Below are 20,945 nucleotides of genomic sequence, written 5' to 3' on the forward strand. Positions count from 1 at the left end.
AATCCATTGGTGTTCGATAGGACTTACTGCCAGGTACAGCACTGCAGCTCCAAACAAACACATTTCTACTCATCTACTTAGTAAGCACACTAATATATATTCAAATACTAAACGCATCTTAAACAAGTAGTTGCTTTCTGTTGGATACACCATTACTAGGTTATTACCTACAAAGCCCTGTACGGTTCGGATTCAACCTATCTTCATGACTGCATCTCTTTTTAAGAACCAGCATAGCTCTGAGGTCCACCAGAGAGGCCCTCCTCTTGGTCACACTGCTGTCACAAGTATGGTTGGTGGGGACAAGGGAGAGGGCCTTCTTGGTGGTGGCCTCCCGGCTCTGGACTGCCCTCCCTAGGGAAATTAGGCTAGCCCCCACCCTCCGATGTTTTCCATCTAACCTAAAACCTTGGCTCTTTAATCAAGCTTTTCAATAGGTATAGAGCCTAAAAAGTTTTAAAATTTGTAGACTCAGTGATTTTTCCACTGAAAACACTTTATATGATTGGTTGGTTGCTATTCATTTTATGCCCATAATTATTGCGGTGTTTGATCGATGTTTATTTTAGGGTTAATTGGTTTTATTGTGTCATTGTTTTATATACCGATGATGTAAATCATGTTTTTACCTTTGGTATTGATGTATTTGTATTTTATTGCACCGTGTGTATTTTTACATTACGAGTGCTCTGTAAGCCATCCCAAGTCCCTTTTGGGAGATGGCGGTGGGGTAAAAATAAAGTTTATCATTATTATTACACAATTGCTTCTCAAGGTGAAACAAATATTCATCTCTCAATGATGCACACCCATCCCATGTTACCAGGAGTCTAGTCTCTGCCTCTTTGCATAAGAAATGAGAATCTTTTGCTTAATATCTCCAAGATTCACAGCAGGCAACAGGGCCTGATTTTTAAAATGCAGCAGATCTGCCATTTTTAGAGAAAAACCAAGAGTTGCATAACTGCATCAATGTCCCATTTCGGCTTGTTGTCATTTTAATTTTTTTTAAGATGACTTTGGACCCTTCCACACAGCCCTATATCCCAGAATATCAAGGCAGAAAATCATTATCTTCTTTGAACTGGAATATATGGCAGTGTGGAGTCTGATAACCCAGTTCAAAGCAGAAATTGAGGGATTTTCTGCTTTAATATTCTGGGATATAGGGCTGTGTGGAAAGGCCTTTCTGTGCAAATAACCTTCTCTAGCTGCTTTCACACAGCTGAATAAAACCCCACATTATCTGTTTTGAACCGGAATATGTGGCAGTGTGGACTCAGATAACCCAGTTCAAAGCAGATATTGTGGGATTTTCTGCCTTGATATTCTGGGTTTTATGGCTGTGTGGAAGGGCCCTCCGTCTACATCCACGCTGCCAGATACACGCATTTCACCCCAACACAGAAATCCCAGTCATGAAGCCATCACAAAAAGAGCACAGAGCAACACCGATCTATCACGTGTGAATGCTGGACACGCATCTTCTAACGTGGGAGAAAGAGCCGTGTGCAAAGAATCCTAAAGCAAACGAACAAGAAGCGAGGAAGAGGAGGAGGAAGCAGGACTGGCGGAACCAGTTACCTCTTGAGTTCTTTCGGCTGGCTTTTTCCTCAGAGCTTGTTTAATCCTGGGGTCCAGGAGAGATGTCATCCTACCACTTGGGTAATCCAGTTACTCAGGGAGGAAGAGGGAGAGAGGGGGAAAAAAGGGAAGGAAGGCACTTCGTGTTTCTCTTTATAGGTCCAGGCAAAGCTTTGAGTCGAAGTAAACTTTCCAGCTTTCTCCTTCCGCAACTAATCCCAAAGAAACGGCCAAATCCGAGGGAGGGAAAGCTTCCACCAGACAGCAGGGCCGAGAGAGGGCTCTGGGGGCGGAGAGGGCCCGGGCCCTGACTCCTGAAGGGAAGGAAGGAAGGAAGGCAAAGAAAGGAAAGGCGCCTCCCCGCCCGCGCGCCCTCACTCTCCCTCAATCAGGGGCTCTCCAACCGCGCCGTCCCATCTGGCCACACTTGCGAGCCCGGCCGGCTGGAACACTGCGGTCAAAGAGCGAGTAGAGAGGCGAGCAAATGTCGCCCTCGCCGCCACGGACCCTCCTCCTCCTCTCGTCGCCCAACCAAAGTAACTTTGAGGCAGTTAGCGGAGGGAAGCGGCTCGCGCGCCAAGAAGACCCACGCCGCCCCAGAACAAACGCGCGACAGAATAGTCCGGCGCGCGGCTGGACGGAGACCTCACTCGGCCAACGGACGGACTCAGACGAGGAGGGGGGGGGGGAGGAGCAGCAACAGTGCCCACGTGACCACGACCCTGTCACTCAGCGCCAGGGGGAGGGGAAACAGAAAGGAGGGAGGAGGAGGGAGGTAATATAAAAAGTCACCACCCTCCCAGACGTCAGGCACTCCTTGGCGCGCATGCGCGGAAGCCTCAGTGTGGTGCTGAGTGAATGCATTTTAGGTTCAAACAGTGCTGGTCGAAGATAGTGAAGGGTTAAGGTACAAGTAGGAGTTCTCAAGCAACCGCCCAGAGAAATGGAAGAATTAGTGTTTTGAATGAAAAGCTATTTGTATAATACATTAAGATGAAATTATGTCCCTTTTTTTTCATGTCAGGATCTCCTTGAGAAACTGCAAGTCGCTTCTGGTCTGAGAGAATTGGCTGTCTATGTTGCCCAGGGGGACGCCTGGATGTTGTGATATTTTTACCATCCTTGTGGGAGGCTTCTCTCATGTCCCCGCATGGAGATGACAGAGGGAGCTCATCCATGCTCTGCCAGGGCTGGATTCAAACCGGCAACCTTCAGGTTAGCAACCCGACCTTCAAGTCAGCAGTCCTGTCGGCACAAGGGTTTAACCCTTTGCGCCACCAGGGGCTTCTTGTGTCACATTAAGTTTATCTTTATTTGCCTTAATTTGTATTTAACTACTATATTTCAATATCAAGGGAATACAGAGATACTTGGCGCCACAGTGGCACAATGGGTTAAATCCTTGCGCTGCTGAACTGCTGATCTGAAGGTCGACAGTTTGAATCCACAAGCTCCTGTTTGTCAGCTCCAGTTCTTGCCAACCTACTGTATCAGTTCAAAAACATGCAAGTGTGGGTACTTAAATAGGTACTGCTTCAGCAGGAAAAAGGCAAGAGCAATCTTGCCAGCCACACAACCAGTAGGCAACAACGCAGGCTCCTCATCTTGAAAATTGAAGAAAAAGCATCTCTGAAAGCCAGAGATGAGCACTGCCTCCAGATGCCAGAAATGAAAGGAGAAGCCTCTGCCTTTGTTTGTGTGCTTCATTGTATATAATTGTAAAGGCTGTGAAAGTTTGCCTAAGTACTTAAATGCTGTAATCTGTTCTGAATTCCCTAGGGGAGAAGGGCGGAATATAAATAAGGTATATTTATGGTATAGATCAGGCATGGGCAAACTTCAGCCCTCCAGGTGTTTTGCATTTCAGCTCTCACAATTCCTAACAGCTAGTAGACTATTAGGAATGGTGGAAGTTGAAGTCCAAGACCCCTAGAAGCCAAAATAACTAAACTGAAGCTGCCATACTTTGGCCATATTGTGGGAAGACACGACTCACTAGAAAAGACAATAATGCTTGGTAAGGTAGAAGGCAGTAAGAAAAGAAGAAAATTATGTTACAGGTCAATAGACTCCATTAATGAAGTCAGAGCTTGTAAGACTTGAGTAGGGCTGTTGATGTCAGTGACTTGGAAGGTTCTCATTCATAGGGTTGCCTTAAGTCAAATTCAGCTGGGCAGCAGTTTACAACATTAAAGTCCAATTGGCTTCCAATCTCTGGCAAAATATTGAGGAAAGAAGAAAGCAGTTTGGCATCAATATAGTATAGCTTTCTGGCACAATGCAAAAGGTTTACTTTCAGTCCCCTTATATTAGCCTGGGAGGCACTGGTTTGGAGCAGAAATTAAGGAATGGGCATCTTATGCCTCGGCATTGAGAGCATAATGGTTAGTTATAATTTTTTTAAGATTACTTGAGGTGCTGTGTGTTGCTGGTGGTTAGATGAGTAGGCTTCCAGATGTTGCTGGATTATGATTCCTATCATCCCCACCCACTGCAGTTATGTTGAAGTTACACCCCGGCTTCATGCTGGCTTAACTGGTTTTGGCCTTGACTACAGAATGTCATAGTTTGCTCGTTGCCTTTCTTAGTCGTGAAAACCGTTCTTAATGACATAAGGTTACAATTGGAGGTGGAACATTGTTATCTAAGGCTTATACACAATACATACAGTGAAGTGTTTGGGGATCTGGAGGGACATTTGTCCTTATCGTAATGCACTGGCATTGGGGAGGAAGACTGGCCTGTCCTATCATTTGTTCCATTGGCCAGCATTAAACTATAGGTGCAGAATATAGATTCTCCCAAATATTGTACAATGGACAGCAACTGATACCAAAATATTTGTGAATATCAAGGGGATGTGAGATCTAGGCCCTTTTTTGCCAAAGTCCATGATGCTAACTACCGTCTTTTATCAGCTCCCTAGTGTGCACATTTAGCCTGATGATAACATTATGCTATGTAGGGTGGCTCTCTGGGATTTATAAAAATATATCAGCATGGTTGTCTTAACATTCAGACTCACCCTCACTGTGCATCTTCCCATATGATATTTTCCAAGTAATTCACAAGTACAGCATCTGAGGTCCTTTTATACTGCACAATTAAAACAGTACAGTTCCCCATTAACTGCCCTGGTTCTGTCATATGGAATTCTGGGATTAGCAGTTTAGCATTCCCAGCCAAGGAACTGAACAAACTGCAAACTCCAGAGTTTTTCGTTTGAAGCCTGTAACCATGACAGTTGAAGTTGAATTACAATACATATGATTTTGTACTGTGGAAGGTCCTCTACTTACAATACTAACTTATCAATTACTGGTTTGGATGCCCTTGCTGAATATGCATATAAAAGTTGGAATCTTGTATTCTTTAACAATGCTTTTAATAACGAGGCTACTCCGCAGAGCAAAGAAGAATTCCACATGATGGTGATTTGCACAGGGGAAAGAGAAGCAGAGATCAGCACTAGGAAGTGTGAGCCACACATAGTTACTCGGGAGTTTCAGAAAAATAATTAGCCAAAAGAGTCAAATACTCGTGGTTCATAAACAGCTGTTTGTAGGTAGTTTGGAGATCATTGTTCTGATTCGTCTGGCAAAAATCTGTAGATATATGCTGCTTGTTCTTTTGTATATAATGACATAGGCCCGTTCTACACTGCCATATAATCCAGATTGTCAAAGCAGATAATCCACATTATCTGCTTTGTATTGGATTATATGAGTCCATACTGCATATAACCCAGTTCAAAGCAGATCATCTGGAATTTATATGGCAGTGTAGAAGGGACCCCAGTGGCTTTTTAAATGCATATAGATTCTTTCTAAACTGAGGTACACCCAATGAGTTTCAAACTGCCTATGGACCTCTTTATGTGTCTCCCTCTAGCTTCGTGGTTTTCAACTTGTGAGTCCCAAGATGTTTTGGTCTTCAACTCCCAGAAATCCTAACAGCTGGTAAACTGGCTGGAATTTCTGGGAGTTGAAGACCAAAACATCTTGGGACTCACAGATTGAGAACCACTGCTCTAGCTAGACCCTGTTTATGTCCCCCCTAAAGCCCAGTCAGTCCCATAGACTGGAGCAAAAAACAATTGTTGTACAGTAGAGTCTCACTTATCCAACATTTGCTTATCCAACGTTCTGGATTATCCAACGCATTTTTGTAGTCAACGTTTTCAATATAACGTGATATTTTGATGCTAATTTTTTAAAGACAGTAATTACAACATAACATTACTGCTACATTACATTAAACTACTTTTTCTGTCAAATTTGTTGTATAACATGTTTTGGTGCTTAATTTGTAAAATCATAACCTATTTTGATGTTTAATAGGCTTTTTCTTAATCTCTCCTTATTATCCAACATATTTGCTTATCCAACGTTCTGCCGGCCCATTTATGTTGGATAAGTGAGACTCTACTGTATTTATTTGTACCCAGCTTTTCTCACAGGACTGCAACCTAAAGCAGCTCACGGTCTTCAAAAATACAGTGTAAAAACCTATGCAATATAAATCTTAAAATAGAATTAAATATTACAATTATCAAAACAAGTATAAAAACCTGTTAAAACCAGTTCCTGATACCATATATTACCCCTTGACCCATTCTTTAAAACCTGTTTTAAAAGCTTTCCTGAATACAAAAGAGGGGGGAAGGGGAGAGGTCACAACTTTTTAGGGAAAAATATCCCCCAAATGCAGCCTATAAAGTATTTTGCTACACCTGAGTCCAGAAAAGGTGTTTGTTTAAAAATCCTGAAGTAATTTAAATGTGACTTCCTATCACTTCCTGTTTTTAAAAAGGGCCTTTGCTGATCCTACAGACTTGGCAGAAATCCCCCCATATAGTCTATAGCACTGCTTCTTAAACAGTGGGTCCCAACCACATGGGGTTCCATAACAGATCGCTGAAAAATTGGCAACAATAAACATTTTTTGAATGGGGCTGTTCTAAACATTTAGAAAAAATTGTTGAGCAGTGTTCACGGTAGACTCTTCAGACAATGCTTCAGATGTACATAACAGAAAGGAAAATCAGCCTATTTAGCAAGGCTTGTAAATGCTGGTTTATCAGTAAATGTTTGATTTTTATACCTATACTATATACTGGAGTCATGTAATAATTTCTCAGGCAAGAAGAGGGATCATGAGAGGAAAACGTTTAAGAAGCTCTGCTGTAGAGGATTTTGGGGAGCTATATCAGTGCAAAAAAATTGAGTCTTTTTGTATTGGGTCCGGGTCTACAGGGGGTGATACGGAGCGTACCTCTCCTTTCCTACTTACAGTTCCTGTCTAAACTGACATAAAACAGAACTGTCTGGACTAGAGGAAAGTAAAGGCTTGTGTTTATAATACTAAGAAAGCCTTATTCTGTCCTTATGCAGTGAGGGAAATATACTGGTCACTGTGTGTAACAAGAAAGATACATGAAGTATCATGTAGAACATTTGCTGGGAGACCTAACCAGGTTCTGCAAGTACTTTCACTGCCTTTTGTCTATTTTCCTTTCCTCGGGCAAGGAAAGAGAGAAAGAGAGAAAACATCCACAGCTTTGTCCAAGAAAAGACCTCATAATGCTACAAGTTTCAAAGGAAGAAAATGTTTTGGAATGCAATAGAGGGGAGTGTTTGTGGCTCTGGAAGAAGACAATGTTTAGAAGTCAGGTGGTCAGTTTTTCCCCTCAGAAATGCCAATGAATGTTGCCAGAAAGAAAGAAATTGAAGTAGGTATGATTGCCTGGGCTGAGGCCTCATTATTTTTATGTATGGACCAATGCATAATTAATTCTCCCCACAGTGGAAAAAGGAGAGGTTTCCCTCTCTATATCCTTAGGGAAAATGGGCCTTAAAATAAATATTTCATCAGGTGTTTCTAATTTTAATGAAAGTTTGAGGTCTTATACGACAACCTGCAATACTTAAAATGTGTGTGAGTGTGGGGAAGGTTATTTTTCTAAACACAGCTCCCAGATCTCCTTGGTCAACATGACCCCTCACCATGATGGCTGGAGAATTCTGAGTGCTATGGTCAAAAATAATTTTTCCCAAGTTATACTCAAATGTTAGTGGTTTTCCCTGCCTCAATGACACTCCACTTTTTTTCTTTTAGGTCTTATTGTTAAAAAGATACAATGAAACATTCTAGAAAAACTGAGGGGCCCTATAGCACCCTTCATGGGGATGCCTTACATTACCAAAGTACGCTATTTCACAGCATCACCCCACATAACAATAACCCACAATGTACGGATATAATGTTCTGGTTGTGTAAACAGAATAATGAACTCCCTGGCAGAGTCACTGTAAGCTACACTTACAGCCATCACAATCTAGACCAGTGATTCCCAAAGTGGGTGCTACCGCCCCCTGGTGGGCGCTGCAGCGATCCAGGGGGGCGGTGATGGCCACAGGTGCATTTGCCATATGCATTAATACATATATCTTTCTGTTTAATTGCTATTAAACAGAAATCTCGGGGGTGCTTTGAATGCGATTTCCTGCTTCTTAGCAGGGGGTTGGACTGGATGGCCCATGAGGTCTCTTCCAATTCTACTATTCTATGATTCTATTAAAATTTAAAAAATAATTTCTAGGGGGCACTGAGTAATATTTTTTTTCTGAAAAGGGGGCCAAATAAGTTTGGGAACCACTGATCTAGACCTTCATAATAGGGATACAGACTTATCCCTTCCTTACCCATCAATACTATAAGTTAAAATAATAGTGAAGACTTTGTTGTTAGAGGAAAGGACATTTAAACTCTTTTTAATAGTCACATTCAGTAAAGGTGTCTATTAAATGAGAGGAATCCTCCCATTTGGACTTTTCATATACATCTTAGAATACAGAAATGTGGGACTGAATGTTAACAGAAGGCAGATTGATCACACCATATTGTGTGCTTCCTACACATTTCCTAAGTGTCACCCCATCATGGCCGTTGTTAAAGTAAACTGTTGGAGTATATGTAAAACACTGGTCTAACCAGATAGAAGTTCAGATTATCTTCACTGATGCATACATTAGTACAGGTGCATCAATTCATTACAGCCTTGTGTATTTCCCGTTGGGTAGCCCTATTAGTCTGCTGCAGGATAAACGTATTTCAAAAATAACCCCACTTGTAACTGGTGAAGCAAGCTTCTGCCTTTAAATGGTTCTCAACCTGTGGGTCCCCAGATATTTTGGCCTTCAACTCCCAGAAATCCTAACAGCTGGTAAACTGGCTGGGATTTCGGGGAGTTGTAGGCCAAAACACCTGAAGACCCACAGGTTGAGAACCACTGATTTAAATGGTCACAAAACATCAGAAACCATGATCAGTTGTATATGTAAAAATAAAGCCTTTTAAAAAGCAACAGGAAAATCCTGCTTATCTTTGCACCAGATGAAAATGTATTGTGTCATTGTATCTAGAGTATCTAATTAAGTGGTGCTGAAGTAGAAATCTTCATTATTTTCCAGAGAAAAATAAAAATTGACCCTCTCTGATCTTGGGTACACAACCTGGTCTGCCTTGCAAGATTATAGAATAAAATTACTCATGATCTATAAGTTAAACATTCCTGATCCAGAATTCCAAAACCCAAAATACTTTGAAATCTGAAAGTGTCAAATTATATATAAAATTACCTTTAGGCTATGTGTAGAAGGTGTTTATGAAGCATAAAAAATTTTCATGTTTAGATTTGGGTCCCATCTCCAAGATACCTTATTATAGACCTATATGCAAATTCAGGGGTCCCAAAAGCCAGAAAAAGAATCTGAAATCCAAAACACATTTGAACCCAATCATTATGGATAAGGGACCCTCAACCTGTAGTTTCTCAGATACCTGAGTGCAAAGATGAAGTATGTTGTGTACAATTTGCCTTTCTTTCTATCTCATCTTCCTTTTTCTCAGCAAAGTGTCCACTTTTCTGATATTTAGTCATTGTTCCCGAATCATAATATAATCCCCTTTTAGTTTGATTGGTTTAAATTGAGGACTATTTTAAAAATACCTCAGCCCTAGATATGTGGTATGGCTTCTTTTATGCCCAGAGTACTGTAAGTACAGTAGAGTCTCACTTATCCAACACTCGCTTATCCAACGTTCTGGATTATCCAACACATTTTTGTAGTCAATGTTTTCAATACATTGTGATATTTTGGTGCTAAATTTGTAAATACAGTAATTGCAACATAGCATTACTGCCTATTGAACTACTTTTTCTGTCAAATTTGTTGTTAAACATGATGTTTTGGTGCTTAATTCGTAAAATCATAACCTAATTTGATGTGTAATATGCTTTTCCTTAATCCCTCCTTATTATCCAACATATTCACTTATCCAACGTTCTGCCAGCCCGTTTATGTTGGATAAGTGAGATTCTACTGTAGTACAAAAGCAAATGGAACGCACACAGTCCCACATCAGTGATTAATATGTAAATAATTTTCTGCATGATGTTGAGAATTTGAAGTATGCATACCATCTTGGGAAACTGACAGTGTGTTAAAGAAGGTTAGAAAGAGAGTTCAATTTTTTGTTTAAACTCTGAAATCAGCCATTGAGAAAGTAGTATATGTCTCCTTTGCAGTATTTAGCAGTGCAAGTCAGACACCAATGGTCATCCAACATGACATCATGAAGAATTTCCACTCTTAAATGAATAATCATTTATTCTTCCTAGATCACAGTGATATATGTGACCAAGAAGAATGAATGTCAGAAATTATTAGCAAATACAAGAGCAGGGGAAGATAATAAAGACAAGGAATGGAAATGTTGTTTGTAAAATCAACTTCTTGCTGCATTTCTATATTACAATGACAACTTTTCTAAATGGTTAATGAAGAGGTGATGAAAGAGATTCATGGGATCATCCCTTTGTGATAAAACATTCCTTTTGTCTCACATCTGTTTACAGGAAGCAGCTGAATCAACTGGTTTCCTCTTTGTTTGCCATTATTAGTGGTCAGATGAGGTGGCCTGCTGAAGGTTCGGGAATGTTCACCAACTGTAAGTAGACAGAAATGTGTTGAACAGCACAACAATGTTACCCTCAAATAGCCCTTTGTCTGTTTTTGTTTCTCCTGGAAAGGAATTGTTTGTTTGAGTAGTTCCAGAAAGGCCTTTCATTCTTCACACCTTCACCCTGCCTCTGACTTTTTTTGCCAGCTTTAGGTTGTGAGGAGATCTCCATCTAAAAACATCATATATGCCTCTATTTCTAGCTGAGAGGATAGCTGCCACAGAGGTGATTAATCTGTAGAGAATTTATCACAATAGTTCATTGTCCTTTCATGTAATATTAAGATACTGTATGGAAGCCAAGGAAAATAATCTATAAGAGCAACAAAGCTGACTTCCTGCTGTTGTTGTCTATCAAAGACATTTTATCAGGATAAGGTCACAGACATCTACATAACGCTGGGTCATGGATAGCTAAATTTGGACATAGTACACCAGTGTAAAACAGGTATGAATTTGACGTACTATAGGTTATTAAAAATCAGAACTTTCTGATTCAGTGCAATCCATTATATACACTTCTTGGTATCTGCACAAATTTGCTTCCAGGGCCCCTTCTTGATGCTTATTCCTCACTATATATGATGATATAGTAAAATTGTGTCCCTTATATAAAATGGCAAAAACAAGGTTAGTATTTTAACTTTTGGTTGAATCCGTTGATACTGACGGTTGACTGTATCTGTTCAGCAGCTTTCTCAGTGGCTGATTTTAGAGGTTAAGTTAAACAAAAAATAAACTATCTCCAACTTTCCCCAACTCACTGGCAGTTTGACAAGGTGGTATAGATATTTTTCTAATCTCAACATCATACTGAAAATGCACATATTAACAACTGAAGATGGATTGTGTGCATTCAGTCAGCTTACAATACTCTGCGATGGGGTTCTTTTGGCAGAATTTCTTTGAAGGAGGGTTTCCCTTGCCTTCCTCTGAGGCTCAGAGAGTGTGACTTTCACAAGGTAACCAAACTGGATTCTGTAGCTAAATGGAGATTTTAATCTGGTCTTCTGATATCCTAATCCAACACTCAAACTCCTGCATCATGTTGGCTCTATTTCATTTTATGTGCCCCCACAAAAAAGGTGGAAAACCCAGAGGTGGACAAACATCTTGTGTATTAGCAGTGGACAAATCTGAAAAGAATAATTTCAGCTGCCATCACTCTGTTAAGGAAATCCATGTGCATGGAAATACTGATTTCCACAATGGCCATTGTTTTTCATTTGTATTTGTATCCTGCCCTTCCTCCAAGGATTGTAAGATCATACAGTTGAGTATTCACAACACTGGAACATTTATACTGAAGGTCAGCCAATGACATTTATGAAAGAGCAAAGATTTGAGTTCAATCCAAAATTTCCGTACAGCACATGGCAAAATACAGGAATAGGTGTAGCCTGGTAGTAAGCAGTGTGGAAGGAGGCACCCCAAAAACATTACTACCATGCTTTTCATCTACCTTACTATCCTAGCTGCTTCTCTCCCAACCAACCCTACAGCGTATTTTCCTTAAACAGAGCTACTGGTTTAGAGATTATTCTTGCAAGCCCAGTACTGTGTTTTTCTATATGATCATAGCATGTAGTGTATATATACCAGTAAACAAACAGCTAATTAAAAATGAATTTGCATTTCATTTATTTGTCTCTGCTGAATTTTTCCAGAAATTGGAACAGACAGAATAAAATTAGTATTGAAAAAGAAATTTCATGAATTTGTCACCCTAAAGAAACCCATGAGATGCATATATTAGTCCCCCAATAAATATGGTCTCCCAGACAAGTGGTTTCTATTTTTTTTCCTGAATTAGTTTTATTTGTTGTTGGAAGAAACAAATACAAAACACAAAATGGCTGTAAAATGAGCAGAGCATCATTTCTAGACCATCTGAACATTCATTCAATAAGTGTGATTACACACTAAAAGCTTCATCTGGAAGCACCCATAGTTATAAAGAGCTTATTTTTTGACTGAAATCGGAAGAAAAAAATATATATTTCTGTTTTGCTAGCTCATCTAAATTCAAGGTAGTTTTCAAGTTCCAAATCAGTGACTGATAACAATAATGAATTGTTGAAGCAAACAAGTTGAAGCGTAAGTCTTACAAAATGGTAGTGCTCTTAGTCAGTCAAAATCCACATTAAAGAGATCAAACTTATTTTGAAGACTCGTGTTTAGTTATCAGTGGCCAAGTGTGCATTTGCCCAGTTAAGGTTTGTGTGCAAATATTTGTTATTGTGTGCCTCTGTTGCACCCCTAGGCTGTGTAGGCACCTCAAAACCACACTGGAGCCCCAGGATATAAGCAAGCAAGATGTTTATTAAAGATTATATGTAAGCAATAGCAAATCAAAGTTCAAAGTCAATAAAATGGGTTTGAATCCACAAGAACAAAGTTTTTACATTGGTTTTTTTTTACTTCATTTTTATTGAGAATAAAATCATAGTGAGTGAAGTAGGTAGTATATAGTAAATGCTTTCTTCCTTTTACATTGAAAGTGGTGGAACAATTCAGTTGTAGAGTAGTAGGAATGAAAGCAAAGATAGAAAAGAGAGATGGGAGGTGAGAAAAAATATAAAACAAACAGTAATAATAAAAGTGTAAGGAAAAAAGAAAAAGAGAAAAAACCTTAAATTTCCAGGTCATTCGGAGTTACTTATTCTACTTTTTAAATCTTTGTTGTTAATATAGTACTTCTTTTGATCCTTTGGCTTTTCTTTAGGTGATTTTGACATAAATTTTGACATTTGACTTTTTTTTTCTTTCCCTAGAAAGTCTATAAATTTTTTCCAGTCTGTTCTATTTGGTGTTGTTCTGTTCTGTGCAAGTTTTTGTGTCAATAGGTCCATATTCATAATGTCTAGTGCTTTCAAGAACCATTTCTTGAGTCCCCCCAGGAAGAAAGGCAGGGTAAAAATTATGTAAATAAATAAATAAATATTTCTCAGTAGTTGTTGCTTTTTTTGTTTTCCATACCTAGGCCAAACGTATTCTTGCTGCCGTCATGAGGTAAAAGAGTATTTTTTCCGTATTTGTATCTATTTTAAAGTCTGTAATTTGTAATAGGAAGTAATCTGGGTTAAACTCAAATTTCAATTGCAATTTTTTGCATCATCCTGTAAACTTTAAACCAATTTTTTAAAACAACTTTACACCTCCACCACATATGCATAAAGGTACCTTTGTGCTTCCCACATTTCCAGCATTTATCGCTGTTTCTCCCCCGTTGAAGTTTGCAAGTTTTTCCGGTGTTAGGTACCACATTAAAAAATCTTATATCAGTTTTCTTTAATTCCTGTTGAGTATGCATATTTTAATTTCCTTATCCAGACTTCTTTCCATTTCGTCATGTTGATTGTATGTCCAATTTCTTTAGCCCATTTTATCATTACCTCTGTTACCTGTTCTTCTTCTGTTGCCCATAGTAGTAGTTGTTGGTATATAATTTTTATTAGTTTGGTATCTATTTTTATTATTTTATCCCAAAACGTTTCACTTACTTCAAATCCTTTTTTTGTCCTCCTGGTAGTTCTCCTTAATTTGCCGATATTGGAACCATATGATCATTGGGTCTATTAATTTGGTCTCTTCCTGTGTTTTCAATTTTACTTCTTGATTTTTTTATTTTTATTTTATTTTATTTTATTTTTGTAGCTGTTTGTAAGTTAACAATTTTTTGCTTGGAATTTCTCTCATATGGTTTGCCTCATTTGGCAAATATCACAGTGGAGTTTTAGTGTGAAATCTTTCCCTATATTTATCCCATACTTTGATAAGGGCCACACTTATGAAATGATTTTTAAAGTTTTTTTCTATTTTTCTTTCTCCTCTCCACAAGTAGCTGTGCCACCCTTTCCATAAATCCTGCCCTTCCAAAGCTAGAGTTTTTTTCTTTTTTAGAGTTATCCAGTCCCTTATCCAAGTTAATGAGGCAGCCTCATGATATAATTGCAGGTCTGGAAGACCCAGTCCCCCTCTTTTTTTCATCTTTTAAGTTTTTAAAACTTTTTCTAGCTTTTTTACTTTGCCATATGGACCTTCTTATGTCTTTGTGCCAGTTGGTGAATGTTACTTTCATTCTTATTATGGGAATGGTTTGAAATAAGTAAAGTACCTCTGGCAACACATTCATTTCAACTGCCACTATTCTTAACAATGAAAGGTTTCGTTTTTTTATCACTTAATTTTCTCCCTGATCTCTCTCCATTTTTGTAGTTCTTGTAGTTCTTCTCTTTTCCTTCTTGTTATATTTTTGGTTAAGATTTTTGTTTTTTCCTTGTTGATTTTTAGGCCCACCACTTTCCCAAATTTCTCTCATTCCTCCCACCATTTATTCCACTGCTTTTCAGGCTCTTCCATTATACACAACACATTGTCCGTGAATACACAGACCTTATAACTGTTTTTCCTGGTCCTCATTCCTTTTAGTTCCTGATTTTCTCTTATACTTCTTAATAACACTTCAAGAGTCATTATAAATATAAGGGGGGACATGGAGCTTGAAATTCTTGAAACAAGAGTATAAAAATCACTCAAAGAACATAGTCCAAACCGGATATCAAAGTAAGTCCCAAGAAAGGTATTACAAATAGTCCGAACAAGATATCTAGGAATAATCCAAAGCATGAGTCAAGCTGGAAGCAAAGGGAGCCAAAACTGGAATGCAGGAACAAAACTCCATGTTTAGTCCAAAATACAGAGTCAATACTGGAACACAAGGCAAGGGTTTTGACTGGAACAGAAATCCAAACTGCAAGATCACTGGAACATACAACTGGATACACAGGAACAAGAACAAAGCTGGAACTTGAATCAAGATACAAAGCTGTAGAAATTCACAGGAATATGAAGCAGAGATCTTCCTCTCATGGATAAGCAAAGTTACAACCTCTGACTCTGTCAGAGAAAGCAGCCCTTCTTAAGGGAAATTCAAGGTCCTTTCCCATGAGAAGTATGCTCATTATTTCGTTTGTTTGTAGTTGTTTACTCCTTTTGACATACTCCCTATTTTTTCTCTGTTATCACTTTCCTTCTGTCAAGCTCATTAGCCCTATCTGCCTTATCACTCCCAGAATCCAAATTAGAATGTCCATCTGGCACCAGGAGATCCAACCTTGACTGCTTTGAGGAATGCAGTTCAAACTGCCTACTTGCAACCATTATGTCTCTGGTCCCAGAATCCACTGGAACAAACTCTGGCTACATAGGAACAGAAATCTCAGGCTCTGACAAGCCAGGTGTAGGTGCAGGGACAATCACAGGCTGAACAGGCCCAACCTCAGGCTTACCTGACAGCTCAGATGGAGGCTGGGCTACAACAGCCTCTGAGTTATATCTGATTTATGGCTACTCTAAGATGAACCTACCAGTGAGTTTTCCTGGAAAGATTTGTTGAGAGGGGGGTTTGCTGAGTATGACTTGCCCAAGATTTTCATGGCCAAATGACTGTGACAGGAATGTGCTAAGAAGGCCTTCTTAGTAGCTTCTAGAATTTCCTGCCTAGAGAAGTACAGCCATCGTACCACTACCCCAGAGAAGTTAAATAAAGAAATAAACATAACAATGTGCACATTGTTTATAGACTATCTCTCTACTCAGTGACACTTGCTTCCAGGAAAGAGAGTGTAAGATTGTCCCTACACACCTCATTTTTCATACTTTCATTGTATTAAAAAAATTCTGCAAAGACAGAAGGTCAAGGTAGCAAATGTGAATTTGCACAAATCACAATTTATCTGCAAAATAATTGAGGGGGAGGCGGGGGGGGGGGAGAAGAGAGGAAATGTGGTCTCAGTGATGTTGGTGGCTATTTGAAGATGTGAACCCTAGCCCTGGTATCCAGAGGCAGCAGTTCCCATCTGATCTTGGAGCAAAGCAGGGTCAACATGGGTGAGTACCTGAATGTGAGACAAATAATGATTCCCAGGTGCTGTACATTTTATTTCAGAGGAAGGAACTGGCAAAACAACCTCTCAGGATTCCTTGCCTAAGAAAACTCTATGAAATTCAAAATGATATTATAAGCTAACAAACAACTTAAAGGCACATAGACACACACACTCAGTTTGCCATAATTTTAAATGAAATTACACATCCTTCTGAGAACATTAGAAAAAAGACTCATTTCAATAAAACACTGAGTAGTTTAGTAAGATAGGTTTGTGCTGTCTGCAAGTGTATACAAAGCTAACCTCTGTTTCCCTTTCCTTTTTTTACACATTGATTTTCTCAGAAAACTAAAAGCACAACTCCATTGATACTCAGAATATCAGCAGAACATTCCTGTTCCTCAGTCTGAAGAAATGAAGCCAAACTATGTAAGGAAAGTAAGACCTCAACATTAAAAAATACAGGATAGAGGGAAAGTTCATTTTGAAATGTTGATGTTCTCTGTCACTCTTTTTGAATGGTCTATAATGTGCTGGCTTCTGGAGTTTGACTATCCAGTGAATACAGTGAGTGTTAACAGCATAAAAGACTTTATTTACATGAAAGTAAATGGGGACTGTAGACTGCAGCTGCTCACTTAGGGAATGAATGAACTATTTTTCTGGCAAGAGGTGATTATCCTGTTTGCATGTACTGGGTGTTCGTATGACTTAACCAGTTAGTTAGAAGGCTGATTACTTTAAAGATAATGTATACCTATGTGGCAACTGATTTGTAGACAGTCTGTGCCCTAGACTAGCTAGAGGCCTGCATTTGCAAAATCGGGCTTTTATATTCATATTCCTAATAGAATGAGGAACTCCAGCCACAAGCAACCACAGCAAGTGTCTGCTGTGTTTGAGTCCCTTGAAGCAAAACGTTCTTGTGTGCCTTCATTTTCAACTTATGGTAACTCTAAGGCAAACCTATCATGGTTTTTGCTAAGACTACGAGTGTGTTACTTGCCGAAAGTCACCCAGTGGGCTTTCATGACACAGTGGAGATTCAAATCCTGGTCTCAAGGGTCATAGTCCAACCCTAAAACCATTATGCCACACTTGGTCCCATGATACTCAAGTCAAAATTACACATAAATATTAAATCACATACATGATCACTTGGGAGTTTTCCTCTACTTTAATTAATATTTGCAAATTACAGTTCTCCTTTTAATGTTACCATATGACTTCCTAGTTAGGAACTTGAACCCTCAAACATTCACCTCCTCTGGATGCTGCTCAATAATGCAGTTATGATACTGGTGACAGGCTGGGGTAAACTTTATTTCTGCATTTCTGCACTATTTCCTTCACAGGTTCCTTCACACTCTTGGGTAAAACAGGTATATATGAATACAGGACCTTTTTAGTTTTGTAGATGATAATTTATGTTCCCCTATGCCAACTCCCATCAGATCTTGGAAACTTAGCAGGGTTTAGTGTATAATATTAGTAATACTTGAATGGAAACTAGCCAACAAATACCAGATGCTGTAGGCTATACCTCAGATGAAAGAACTCGCAAAACCACCTTTGAGTATTCCTTGCCTAAGAAAACCCCATGAAGTTCATGGGGTCAGCATAAGTCAACAGGGAACTAGAAGGCACAGACATGCCTAAGAAAACCTCAGGAAATGTATGGAGGCACCATAAATTGACAGGTGATTGAATGTACATACATCTGAACTCTGAGTATGATCTCAGGATCATAGATATGTTACCAAGGTTTTTGAGAACTAAAATGCTCTTTATGTAAACCTGTATTATCATGAGGATAAGTGCTAATTCAACTGACAAGACCTTGTCAGTTAACAGGGAATCGGGTATCTGAAGCCACATTTTGTAATGGAGACCACCATAGAAGTAGGAAAGAAGGGAGTGAAGGGCAGGGGGAGGGGGCGCAATTCCAAAGCCTTTTATCTATCTCTGGTTGATTTTAAAATTTGTTTCTCATATTCCAAAGGCAATGTGAAAGCATAATGTAGGAAGACTGTGATTGTAATTCCACAATCCTGCTTAGTCATGAAACAGTTTAAAAACCTTATGCAAACACATTTCAAAAGCTGTCTTTTAATCTTATTCACATGTAAACTGGGTGCTTCCATAATTATGCCTTCATTATACAATGTACTAATTTAAGAGTAAGAGCACATCTGGGTGTCACCATCTTCCAAAAGTAGCCTTCCTGTTTTTCCTGTCATGTTGTCTGTTTCTCTATTTCTGTAAACCACAGCAAATCATTTAAGATGGGGGAAAAAGAATACTACATAGTGCCTTTTGAATACATTGTGTGACTATGATTGTACCCAACCTTATTTTGAAAACTAATTGGTGTTGAGACTGGTCAGTACTTATTTGAGACATTATGTCAGGGATTTCCAAGTAGGGCTGCCATAGCTACCGATCATTGCTGACAGTCCAGTACTTCTTTGACAGTACTGGCATAATGGACCAATAGCCTGAGTTATCAGGCAGCCTTCTGTGTTGCTGTAACTTGTAATGAGAAGAGCAATCTGCAAGTAGCCAAACTGCAGTAACAACCTCTGGATTAAAGAATCCAGGGCGCTTTAAGTAGTATGCGTGACACTACCAGCCGTAGCACAGCCTGCTGGCTACTCCATTTCCTCAGAAGAGATAAATGTAATGTAAATTAGCAAGAGTGTTACATGTTAACAGCTCCAACTATTGAATAAAGATGTAGAGCACACAGAAATAAATCTACAAAACCCATTCCACCTTTCCTCTGCCAGCCAGCTTGCAGCTCCTTATTGCCTATGCTTACAAAGCTGACTAAAGTTCTAGGCAAGACATTTCTAGATAACCCTCTTTATCTCTATGCCATGTTTGACTGAAGCAATAGTAAAAAAAATTAAAAGCTGATAAATCTGTTCTGACTACAGATTAAAATGGGATAATATTTACCTATTGCTTTGGGATACATAAAGAGCTTGGTTACAAAGTAAAACATCCTCTAATGGAAAAGAGGACACTGAATGGGGGCTGTTGTATGTTTTCCGGGCTGTATGGTCATGTTCCAGAAGTATTCTCTCCTGACGTTTTGCCCACATCTATGGCAGGCATCCTCAGATGTTGTGAGGTACCTCACAACCTCTGAGGATGTCTGTCATAGATGTGGGCAAAATGTCAGGAGAGAATATTTCTGGAACATGGCCATACAGCCCGGAAAACATACAACAACCCTGTGATCCCAGCCATGAAAGCCTTCGACAACACATTGGACACTGAATTTCCCTTAATCTTTAGGAGTGAGACAGGGTAGCCATAAGCTGGAGGTGGGAAAAGAGTGCCAACCTTTTTCTGACCAGAGTAAGAGATGGGGGGGGGGAGGTTAAATAGGGGAGAGACCCAAAGAAAGGTAATTTATCCTTTAAATGGTTTGCTGGGTGGGGAGAGACTGCAGTTTTTAACTTTTGAAGCCATTTTTCAGCATTGTCCAGGTTAAGTATTACAATTTTGGCAGAGTGTGGGGCCTACAAAAGTGGCTTCCAGGCCCACCATATTGCCTCTATAGCTTAGGTCCAGGTTATTTGAAGGACAATATCTCTCTTTATGGGCCTGTTACAACACTAAGATCATCTAAGGAGGGCCTTCTCTCTGTCTCACCACCTTCTTAAGTGCCTTTGGTTGAAACAAAGGAAGAAGGGAGCCTTTTTAGTAGCTGCTCCCAGACTCCAGAACTCATTCCCTGGAGAGACCACAACAGCCACATATTTGCTTGCCTTTCTCAGGCAAGTGAAAACATATCTCTGCCATCAAGCTGCTGGGGATGTTGTGAGTGGGATTTCGCAGGGATGTTTTAACTTTTAAATGTAATTTTAATTGTATTTTGTTGTGTTTGAATTCTTATGTTTTATGACACAAATATGTTATTCTTTTTAATGCTTATATTCATATTTACATGCATTTGTGTTGTTTTAATGTGTATTGTATTGTGTCATGCTGCTGTTAGCTGCCTTGAGTCCCTATGTTGAGAGAAAGGCAGGATAAAAAGAAAAGAAGAAAATGAGCTTGGAGTGCATCCTGGAGGTGGGGAACAAGGTTGTCCCCACAGACCCTCTTCTAAAATCTCCTGTAATGCCCTAACACACATGGGGTTAACAGAGCCCCCTACAGCTGAGGAGTATGCGCGAAGGTCCTAGGGGCAGATTTAGAAACACTACAAACTGGTAACCAGTAGACTGCCTCAGCTCCATGTCAGTATACTGCACTTATGTGAACAGGCTCTGTTCCAAATATTGGCTTCTTTCCAGACAAAAGCACATGCTGATGATCTGTCCTGAAGCTCAGATGGTTGTTGCTTTGTGCCTTTAAGTCATTTTCAACTTATGGTGACCCTAAGGCAAAATTATCATGGGATTTTCTAAGCAGATCTTTTTTAGAAGGGGG

General features: G+C 39.4%; 1 protein-coding gene and 1 long non-coding RNA gene across 6 annotated transcripts in view; one reads left to right on the forward strand and one right to left on the reverse strand.

The window, feature by feature from the left end:
• rapgef6 (Rap guanine nucleotide exchange factor 6) overlaps nt 1-2,256 on the reverse strand; it is a 260,059-nt gene extending 257,803 nt beyond the window's left edge. For all 5 annotated transcript variants that reach the window (XM_008104747.3, XM_008104745.3, XM_008104746.3 and 2 more), the window contains exon 1: nt 1,585-2,256. In XM_008104747.3, coding sequence (XP_008102954.2) covers nt 1,585-1,653 — 69 coding nt within the window. In that variant the 5' untranslated portion in view covers nt 1,654-2,256. The remainder of the gene's footprint in view (nt 1-1,584) is intronic.
• Nucleotides 1,529-19,570, forward strand: LOC134296175 (uncharacterized). The gene is made up of 3 exons (XR_010002756.1): nt 1,529-1,665; nt 10,505-10,596; nt 16,844-19,570. It is a non-coding gene; the product is annotated as an uncharacterized LOC134296175 (long non-coding RNA).
• The last annotated feature ends 1,375 nt before the right edge of the window (nt 19,571-20,945 follow it).

This window comes from Anolis carolinensis, chromosome 2 (genome assembly GCF_035594765.1).
Source record: "Anolis carolinensis isolate JA03-04 chromosome 2, rAnoCar3.1.pri, whole genome shotgun sequence".
Lineage (NCBI taxonomy): Eukaryota > Metazoa > Chordata > Lepidosauria > Squamata > Dactyloidae > Anolis > Anolis carolinensis.